The sequence below is a fragment of the Denticeps clupeoides genome, chromosome 6 (assembly GCF_900700375.1).
Source record: "Denticeps clupeoides chromosome 6, fDenClu1.1, whole genome shotgun sequence".
In the NCBI taxonomy this organism is placed as follows: Eukaryota; Metazoa; Chordata; class Actinopteri; order Clupeiformes; family Denticipitidae; genus Denticeps; species Denticeps clupeoides.
The window spans coordinates 18,838,472-18,848,028 of record NC_041712.1 but is presented as its reverse complement, the minus strand read 5'-3'; the positions used below and the strand labels follow the sequence as shown (position 1 = coordinate 18,848,028).

Here is a 9,557-nt window from a genome sequence, read left to right as displayed (position 1 = left end):
TGAACTGTGTGGGTGTTACACTGCATCCACAGGGCGTTTCATATCACGTTTTTTAAATCACTCTGGAACATCTGTGACCCTTCTAACGTATTTAGAGCAGCATTTTTCCCGTCCACACAATCCGGTTCTCCATCCTTTTTATCCTGGAGGGACAACATCTCATTTCTCAGCTGCTTCTGCTCAACTGCTTTCTCACGTGGCTTCTTCTTTTCCCTACACGGAGAACAGGTTACCAGACAGACAAACAGCTAGATCTGATTTAGTGTTTTATAGCTATTCACAAAGTTACCATTTCTCTTCAACGTCCTCTATGGTGTCGGGCAGGGCGACATTTAGTGTTTCAGGGAGGAACAGGGCGAAAATCCCAGCAACCACTGCAGCACCACCATAGACAATACTGGGGAGGGCAGGCAGAATCTCATCCAGAATCAGGACCGCGGGAGCAGCCATTGAGCCGATCCTGGCCATCGTCGAGGTGAAGCCCATACCGGTTTGTCTGTGAGCCGACAGAAAATGAAGAACATCATCATGGACTGTATCCCCAAGGAATATATTACATGTATGATGCACTCTACCTTGGAGACCATGTTATCCTGACATAAGTACCTGATGACAGTGGGGTAAAGCTCTCCAGTGAACAGGTAGACACAGGTAAAAGAGGAAGAGGTGAAGCCCTTCCCAAGTACAGCCAGTGTGGTCCGGATGGTTTGCAAGTCTGTAAGGAAGCAAGGAATTTCACAATAAGTACAAAAATGACTCTCAGTCAAATGATAATCGAAGCAAGATTGATTAGTCGCCACCAGTAACATTATTGAAGCTCAGCACTCAATAAAAAGAACAGATCCTGTTGACCTTTGGGAACAAAAATGTTGGCAAAGATGACAGAAGCTGACATGATGAGACACGTGGCCTGAGTGACCCGTCGGCCCAAGAAGCTCAGCATCCCCAGGGCAACGATCTTAGCTGGAAAGTCCACAGCCCCAAAGATCAACTGCATCACATAGATATTCACGCCAAATTTCTGAAGGTCCATTGCCAGTCCATAGTAGGCGAAACTCGTGGAAAACCTGTCAAAAAAAGTGAAAAGTATGTATTTCCCCATATATATCATGGCATGGTTTTAAGACTGAACATCTGATGCAACAGAGAATGCCTGACCAAACTGCCACTAAGCAGATGGATATCCTTCTCATAACTGGAGTGCGAAGCAGGTCGTATGCTTTGTACATGGATTTACTGGACTGTACTTCTTTCTGCATGTTAGCCTCCAACACCTGAAAATAGGTAGCATAACCAAAGAAAATGACATGTGAAATTCACAGTTCACGTTGGGCAGGAAATACCTCCGTTCAACCATTTACCATAGCCCAACCTCGAGAGTTATCTTTCCCACCATCTCGGGTTTGCCATTGATCCTGGCCACGTGGTGGATCTGTTTCAAGGCCTCTTGGGAGCGTCCGTTCAGCACCAGCCACCGAGCAGATTCAGAGTACCACCTTCCAATCAAATGGGGAGAAAGAGATGAAGCTGATCCGGGGCAGTGGTGGCCTAGCGGTTAAGGAAGCTGCCCCGTAGTCAGAAGGTTGCCGGTTTGAGGTGCCACTGAGGAAATCACCGTCCCATTTACATTTACAGCATTTATCAGACGTCTCTTATCCAGAGCGACTTACAATCAGTAGTTACAGGGACAGTCCCCCTGGAGCAACTTAGGGTTAAGTGTCTTGCTCAGGGACACAATGGTAGTAAGTGGGATTTGAACCTGGGTCTTCCAGTTCTCCCCACTCACTTCTCCCCGGGCACCTGTCATGACTGCCCACTGCTCACCAAGGGTGATGGTTAAAAGCAGCACCGTGTGCTGTGCTGTGTATCACAGTGACAATCACTTCACTTCACTCAGGTAAGTAGAATGTAAAAAAGTGAATGGAATTTCAACCTGCAACCCTTTGGTTACGAGTCCATTTCCGTGCCTGCTTGGCCACAGTTGTCTTCTTGGATTCATACCCCCCATCAATTAAAGAGACTCTGATTAATCCCAAATTTACTAGTAGGATTTTCCTGACTTTTACTGTTGCCTGCAAAAAAAACTCATCTCCTCTGCACCTCAGGTGTGACAGGATGTGCACTAAAGCAACTGAAATACTATATTTATACAGTTAAAATAAATACAATACTTTAAATTGTATAATTGCATATGTATAGAATTACATCTTTGCATGAAATCGGTATTTGTGGCTTTAGGTGGAAATCAGGCCTCACCAGCTATACATGGCGAATATGAAGAACGGGGAGCACACCGCCACTTGCAGCTTCCGCCAGTCCTTCAGGGCGTACGCCACTCCTGCCAGGACCATTTGGCCAAAGGTAAAGAAGAACGAAGAGAGGGTGCCCACAAGCGTACGTGACTTTGTAGGAATCCACTCAACCTCTGCGGACACATAATTACACTCACTGCCTTGTAAATTGGTACACACCCTATGACACCCTTTGTGGCATCGCACAGCGCAGCAGACTAACTGAGGGAGACTGTGTTGAGGATGATCCCGGACACGGCCATTCCCGACAGGAAGCGGAAAATACAGTACGCCATGTAGGAGGGTGCGAGGGCAGTGCAAGTGCCAAGCACTGCCAGCTGAAAGTAGGACCAGATGAGCAAAGCCCTGCGACCAAACCTTTCGAGGGTGAAAGAAAAAAATACAGATCTTTTAAACATTGGGGCATGAGTTACATGAAATGACACACTTCTCAACAAACGTCTTAGGAATTGTGCAATGGTAAAATGCAAATGACTATTGTTTTTATTAATTAATAATGATGTGGAAGTATGAGAATACACAATTACAAACATAAAAAATGCCTTTGATAAATGTGTTTGATATTTAAAACACCACTAGCCATTAAACAGCTTTGGCAAACTTTGTCTAGAATCTGTCAAGTAAAGCCATTAACTGTGGCAAGAAGGCAACATGCAAAACGCAACATGCGGGCCTGATTCTGGCATTTAGAAAATGCTAATCCAATGATTAAAGTGGAAGGCGCTCAGTCTGGAAGTTCAATGAAAAACAATTCATAAAATATATTTTACAATATATATATATATATATATATATATACACACACACATATACATACATACAGTACAGGCCAAAATTTTCTCATTCAATGTGTTTTCTTTATTTTCATGACCATTTACATTGGTAGATTCTCACTGAAGGCATCAAAACTATGAATGAACACATGTGGAGTTATGGACTTAACAAAAAAAGGTGAAATAACTGAAAACACGTTTCTTCAAAATAGCCACCCTTTGCTCTGATTACTGCTTTGCACACACCAGAGGTGTTTAGCACTTGTTGGCCCCTTTGCCTTCACTCTGCGGTCCAGCTCACCCCAAACCATCTCGATTGGGTTCAGGTCCGGTGACTGTGGAGGCCAGGTCTCCACTTTTTGTTAAGTACATAACTCCACATGTGTAGTTCATAGTTTTGATGCCTTCAGTGAGAATCTACCAACGTAAATAGTCATGAAAATAAAGAAAACACATTGAATGAGAAGGTGTGTCCAAACCTTTGGCCTGTACTGTATATATAGCATATAGTATATAGTATATTTATATAGAGACAGAATATATAGAGTATATAGTAGGTGCAGACATGCAACATAGAGTGAATGAAATGATTGGTTTATTCGTACTGTGACCAGTGGTTGCCAATTTGGGGAAATATAATTTTTAGGGGTCCAAGAACCTCTAATGTGTCTAATTTATGAACTTCAGCATGTTTGAGATGGGGGGTCGGCTCATTAAGGAGGTTTACCTGTCTGATAGCCCCCCGAATATAATAGCACCCGCCAGGACTCCCCCCATGTAAATAGTCTGGCTCATCTGCTTGAGAGGACGGAGAGTGCAGACAAGGTCCCACTGCAAGGCAGACCACACACAAGCACAGAAGACTTCAATCTGATCATTAGAAAAGACAATTATGAGGCCATTTCGAATAAAATGAATGACCCCCTACCTCAGATACAATGGTGGATTGGAACTCAGTGCTCTCGTAGGTCCAGCCATCATAGCACGGCTCAGTGGAGTTTGCAGGCAGTCCAGATTCGGTCTGGTTGCCACCGATCATGTGCCACTGCGGGGTAACGTACCTGTCGCACTTCCTGAACTTGGACGAGCTCCGGTCCACGGGAATAAAGGCGCGCAGGAGCTGCCCGTCATCCAGCCCGGACGCGGAGACGTTCCGGGCCTCGGCGAGGGACGTCATGTTGGGCACTTTGCAGTGGTGCCCGGGCATCCCGGCTGTGAAGTTGTTCAGCAGGTTCTGGCTTGCCATGAGGAGCCCGGGGATGGACAGCAAGGTGACGTGGATGAACTGGAAGCGGCCGAAGCCACCCACGTCGTTCAAGATATCCGCGAACCCCATTTCCACAGCCGACGTCGAGCAACTCGCGGGGAACCAGCGGGCCGTGGGGACGCGGACGCAACGTCTCCGTTTTGCGCGCCCGGCTTGGCTAATGCGTATTTGCGCACGGACGCCTACTCGGCGCAGGTGCTCATTTTGCGCCTTTAGGCCAGGTAGTGGACGCACTGCGTGGGCTCCTGCGGTGCGTGTGCGTGTCTTTACGACGGGATGCCGCTACCCAAAGAAGGTGAGTCATTTAAAGGTTAATGGTTATCGCATAACCATCGGAGGAACCAATGAGACGTACCTTTGTCTGGCGAGGGACGTCATGACCCCGATGGGGCCGCTCGTGGTCGGCCGTGGCCCTTCGCTCATCCTCCCGACCGCGGTGGAAAAAACACGTCACGATGCATCCACGAAGTTAATATGAGTCACGTCACTTTTTTCTTCGAGCCCCCCCCCTCGCACACTAATTAAAATTCGGTAAGCATGTTATTAATCTGCACACCAATCCCTCTCGGTGGAATTTCTTTAAAGAGCTTGTGTGGGACAAGCAGGAGCCCAGAACCCGCTGACATATAATCCAGATCCGGTCCAAGCGAAATTGGGAAAAATAGCAGTTTTAGCATAATTATGTTTCCATTGTGCTTCAAGCGAGGGGCCGCTGGAAAAAAAAATAATAATGAGATGCATATTAACCAAATTAAAATTATTTTTTGCTTGTTTTTTTTTTTAACTGGAGGGTTTACTAAATCTTTGGGAAATAAAACAAGTCCATAAATCTTGTAAGTTTTAGCATAGATTAAATGTGGCACACCTCTTATGTGTTGACATAAGCCATCATAAAACAGATAAATGGCGACAGTTTACAAGTATTTTTAACCGAACAGGGTTAAATCCTAACATAGATGAAGAATCATTCACAAACGTCAGTGTCCAGACAGGTACAAAGGGATATCGCCTTCTTTTCTAAAGAAAGATGACATGAAACCTGCAAATGCTAATTAGTAAATTATTAGTAAATTGGTGCCAGGACCTTGAGTCTGTCTATACAAGGTCTGAACAAATTATTTGCACATAGGTTCATAAAATATACGGCAGAGCTTTTAGTGTGATAGATAGCAACAGTGCTGCCGCAAGTAGAAATCCTAACCTACCACCATTACACAAAATTTAAAATCCACCACATCCCAGGGACACTGACATTCACTCACACACTCGCACCTATGGCCGATTTAGAGCCACCGATTCAACTTGTGTGCATGTGCAGGAGGAAAACAATGAAGCAGGAGGAAGCCCCAAAAAACTTTGCGCGCAAGCTCCATATACACAAAGCTGAAGCTCAGATTTGACCTTGTGACCTTGGAGGTGCGAGGACACTCAACTAACCGCCACTCCACTGCATGGCCCACTTGTATTACCAAAATTGATATAATCAGGGAGATTGTCCAGAGGAAAAAAGAACTTGTGTGAACTGGGAAGTATTAAAGAGCACTCAGTGTCTTCTACATGCTACTGAACTTTGATGGATGTCATCTAGTCTGATGTCTGAGTAAGAAAACATGTCAAGAGGCCAATTGTGTGCTTCAAGATAGTCAGAATGTTAACTCTGGCAGAATATTAACCATTACTAAATACGTGACGCATTAACACTGCACAAGTGCTAAACAAGTGGTACTGCCACACAAAAGATCATCAAAGATCATTTACTGACATACATGAGACACATTTTAGGTGAATAGAGCATGCATAAAATAGGTTTTTACTTCCATCACATGATTCTTGCTGAAGAACCAAAGATCAGCTGAGGTGTGCAACACTATTATCTCATGAAAACACAGACTGAATTTCAAAAAAATACATTTAGAAAATGAGGGAAATCTTTTATTATGAAAATTGCAATACATTTTAATACTTTGTGGTTCAACAGCTACTTCACCCTGTGCATTAAATATTAAAGTTGTCATTTTGACTGTGGCCCAAGTATTTATACTTGCAGGACCATCATTTTCCATAATGACCATAAAGCTTAATGACACTTTCTTAAAGTAATTGCCACATATGGAACAGTGGGGTTGAATTATTAAGCCATCAGCCTATCACAGCAGAGAGTCTGAAACAGCAGTCGCTCCATTTTGCTGGTCGTGGCCACTCAGTCCATTTTGCTGTGCTTTACAGCCCCTGGGAGCTTTTCCAAGAGCCTGGAGTGAGAACGAACAGACAATTATCAGTTCATCAATAGATTTTCTCTTACTGTGATAAAGCTACTCAAAAGACGAAAATATTTTTATCCTTTTATCTTAATTTGTATTATTTCAAATTACACAAATGTCTGATTAAAGGGATGTTTCACACATTTTGATTTGTAATTCACACATCAGAAAAAGAGAATGAAAGTCATACTTTGCAAGTTTGTCCTCTACTTGAGAATGTACAAGATCAATATAACGATCAAACTGGGACTGAAACAGAAAATATTTAAACACATAAAAATCAGGGGGTATATAAATGGTGCAAATATTATAATAGCAACATTGTAATGTGTGTTCCTGCCTTACTTTGTTTTTCTCGTAAATCAAAGGTGTGCAAAAAATGATGATGTCCACTGTTAAAGCAAGAAGCAGCCGAGTAAAAACCCGCTCAGTTACTGAATACTGATCATCACAATACTAGATAAACAATATTACTGACTTTAAGAAGTGTGGCTGTACAACTTACCAAGAATCAGGATTGTAAGACCATTGAAGATGGACCCCACATATGTCAAAATCCACATCACACTGGCCAACTGAAAAGTGTATAATAACTGCCCATGAAAATAGTGTTGTATTCACATTGAAACATGACACTTGGCCCAAATTCTGCTTTTGTTTTTCAGTTTGGGAAGAATGTGCAAAAAGGGGCAAAGAAGAATAAGCCGCATTTCAGTTTCTAGCTTTAGAAAACACAGCTATGAGAGAGAGATCCCGCTTTGTAGAGCACCCTTCCCAGACTTCAGAATGTGGGGAGCAGATACCAAACACCAGCTTACCTTTAATGAATCTACCACATCCTCTACTAGAACCAGTCGTCTGGCTTGCAGAAGGCCCCGGTTTACGTGGGCGAGAGACAGGTCCACAAATTTACCAAACTTCTCTGGGGAAACAGTGATGTCTTTTTCCATCAGAGTTCTAGGAAACAGATTAAATAAAAAAAAGTTCAAATGCAATGTGAAGACCTCAGACGAACAAATGCTGAATCAAGACACCTGACCTGAAGGGGTGGCCCTCATTGGACTTCTGCACAGCCTGGATGACAGCCTTGTACACACGGAAGGTGATGGTGACACAGAGCACAGCCAGCAGGAGATTCGATAGCACGCTGACGATACTGAAGGTGGCAAATGACAACAGCACCAGCAGAGAGCCACTAAACGCCACTGTTGACCTCCTGGGCTCCCGCCAATGCACAAGTTGTTGTACTGCAGACAGAAAAAGGAGCCTGAGTGAGGAAGCAAACAGGGCTTTCCTCAAGACAAGATAATGGTTTTAATAATGACATTTTTGGACTCAAGAGAATGTTTCAGAAATATGCTGAAAGTATTTATTTGGGACATTATAGTGGGACATTATAGTGGGACATTAAAGCGCGCTTCCCCTCTTCTACTGAATCTAGGGACCATATGGAAATGAACGGAATGAAAGCTGAATGACAAGGGATGATCTCACTTCTCACCCAGATTCTGTCAAATTTACTGAAATGGCCCTGTGTTGCACCAGGCACAACACAATTCTAGTACTACAAAGAGTCAAATGTAAAGCGCCACTAGTCAACGCTTGTCATATGCACAACTATCGTAATAGTTTAAATCTGATGGGTATATCAGCCTCGCTTTTTGCAATTTGGCAAAAAAAAAAAGATTTCATTCATTTGAAAGTTTGAAATCCTTCCATAAAAAACACATAATTATCATCATAACTGGCTTTGGTGCTACAGAACCTTAATAAAACTTACAATCCATACTGCAATCCAATGGTCTATACTGACTGGTTCTATTAGGCCAAAACCAGTACTAATCACCACATATTTTTGCAAACAGGACTTTTGACTAGTAATCTATTTCAACATTCAGCAGTGAACTCACCTGATGATGTGAAATCGCCAAAGGAGTTTGGTCCAGATGCAGTTGCAGAATGAGACTCTGCCATTTTCACACGAGGCTGGTAGTAGAGCGACTGAGGAAAAACGTCTGAGATTGTGACTGGTTTTTTCTGTCAGGTGACACTTTATCCTGCTTTTAGTGAACTAAGTCCAAATCACCCACTTCACAAAAGGCATTGAATTGAAGGAATGGCAGGGAATTTAAAGATATCCCAGTGTTTCACAATTCTGCCAGTACTACACAACACCCTATTTAACCTTTAAATGCCGTGTGTATCATATTTGAGACATGCATTTCTGAGACCCATTGCATTACCATGAGAAATAAACTTTACATAAAACCCTTTTGTATATGATCTGATGATCTGTCCCCTGTCTTCTACCTTTTGCACTACAACAATTCTCGCATGCAGTTGGTATAAAGGGAGATTTAGTGGTAATTCCCTCAATGGTCATTTGTTGTTTTTTTCTAGATGTGATATACATTTGTTTTCCATAGTCCACAATACAGTTTTTTGATGAATCAATTACACAATTTACAGATTGAAATGTAGTGTTTGCAAATAAGCAATGGCTAATCTATAAATGGCTGAAAGGAAGTTTACTACTGAAGGGTGGTAGTGGCCTAGTGGGTAAGACACTCGCCTATGAACCAGAAGACTCAGGTTCAAATCCCACTTACTACCATTGTGTCCCTGAGCAAGACACTTAAGACAGCAAGACTGTCCCTGTAACTACTGATTGTAAGACTCTCTGGATAAGGGCGTCTGATAAATGCCGTAAATTTTAAAATGTAAGATGTAGTAGCTTGAAGCTTAGTGAGCAGTGGGCAGCCATGATAGGCGCCTGGGGAGCAGTGCGTGGGGACGGTACTTTGCTCAGTGGCACCTCAGTGGCAGATCAGAATTCGAACTGGCAACCTTCTGATTACGGGGCCGCTTCTGATTATGGGGCCGTGTGTGTGTGTCTGTGTGTGTGTATATACACTATATATATTTTTTTATATATATAATTTTG

The 9,557-nt window shown here is 43.0% G+C and overlaps 2 protein-coding genes across 3 annotated transcripts; both read right to left on the bottom strand.

Moving 5' to 3' along the window:
- Nucleotides 1-17: 17 nt before the first annotated feature.
- oatx (organic anion transporter X) lies at nucleotides 18-4,825 on the bottom strand. 2 transcript variants are annotated; one of them, XM_028983115.1, is made up of 11 exons: nucleotides 4,708-4,825; nucleotides 4,014-4,634; nucleotides 3,813-3,916; nucleotides 2,515-2,669; nucleotides 2,257-2,425; nucleotides 1,373-1,496; nucleotides 1,159-1,274; nucleotides 853-1,067; nucleotides 607-715; nucleotides 290-496; nucleotides 18-213 (listed from the first exon to the last, which is right to left on the bottom strand). In XM_028983115.1, the coding sequence occupies exons 2-11, from the start codon at nucleotides 4,419-4,421 to the stop codon at nucleotides 39-41; spliced, it is 1,782 nt and encodes a 593-aa protein (XP_028838948.1). In that variant the 5' UTR covers nucleotides 4,422-4,634; nucleotides 4,708-4,825; the 3' UTR covers nucleotides 18-38. The 2 variants fall into 2 exon arrangements, with proteins under 2 accessions (XP_028838948.1, XP_028838947.1); XM_028983114.1 differs by having other exon boundaries at nucleotides 4,014-4,803.
- A 1,644-nt stretch (nucleotides 4,826-6,469) lies between these two features.
- Nucleotides 6,470-8,601, bottom strand: LOC114792686 (reticulon-3-B-like). Its single transcript, XM_028984034.1, has 7 exons — nucleotides 8,524-8,601; nucleotides 7,653-7,860; nucleotides 7,432-7,570; nucleotides 7,119-7,188; nucleotides 6,959-7,005; nucleotides 6,804-6,862; nucleotides 6,470-6,601 (listed from the first exon to the last, which is right to left on the bottom strand). Exons 1-7 carry the CDS (start codon nucleotides 8,585-8,587, stop codon nucleotides 6,553-6,555), a joined length of 636 nt encoding a protein of 211 aa, XP_028839867.1. The 5' UTR covers nucleotides 8,588-8,601; the 3' UTR covers nucleotides 6,470-6,552.
- Between the last annotated feature and the right edge of the window lie 956 nt (nucleotides 8,602-9,557).

Excerpts from the sequence above, each read along its gene's own strand:
- oatx (XM_028983115.1), bottom strand. The coding sequence starts at position 4,421 with ATGGGGTTCGCGGATATCTTGAACGACGTGGGTGGCTTCGGCCGCTTC. Across the intron at positions 3,917-4,013 it reads AATCCACCATTGTATCTGAG|TGGGACCTTGTCTGCACTCT; the intron begins GTAGGGGGTCAT and ends TCTGCCTTGCAG. Across the intron at positions 2,426-2,514 it reads CCTCAACACAGTCTCCCTCA|AGGTTGAGTGGATTCCTACA; the intron begins GTTAGTCTGCTG and ends ATGTGTCCGCAG.
- LOC114792686 (XM_028984034.1), bottom strand. The coding sequence starts at position 8,587 with ATGGCAGAGTCTCATTCTGCAACTGCATCTGGACCAAACTCCTTTGGC. Across the intron at positions 7,571-7,652 it reads AATGAGGGCCACCCCTTCAG|AACTCTGATGGAAAAAGACA; the intron begins GTCAGGTGTCTT and ends TCTGTTTCCTAG. Across the intron at positions 6,602-6,803 it reads GTAGAGGACAAACTTGCAAA|GCTCTTGGAAAAGCTCCCAG; the intron begins GTATGACTTTCA and ends TTCTCACTCCAG.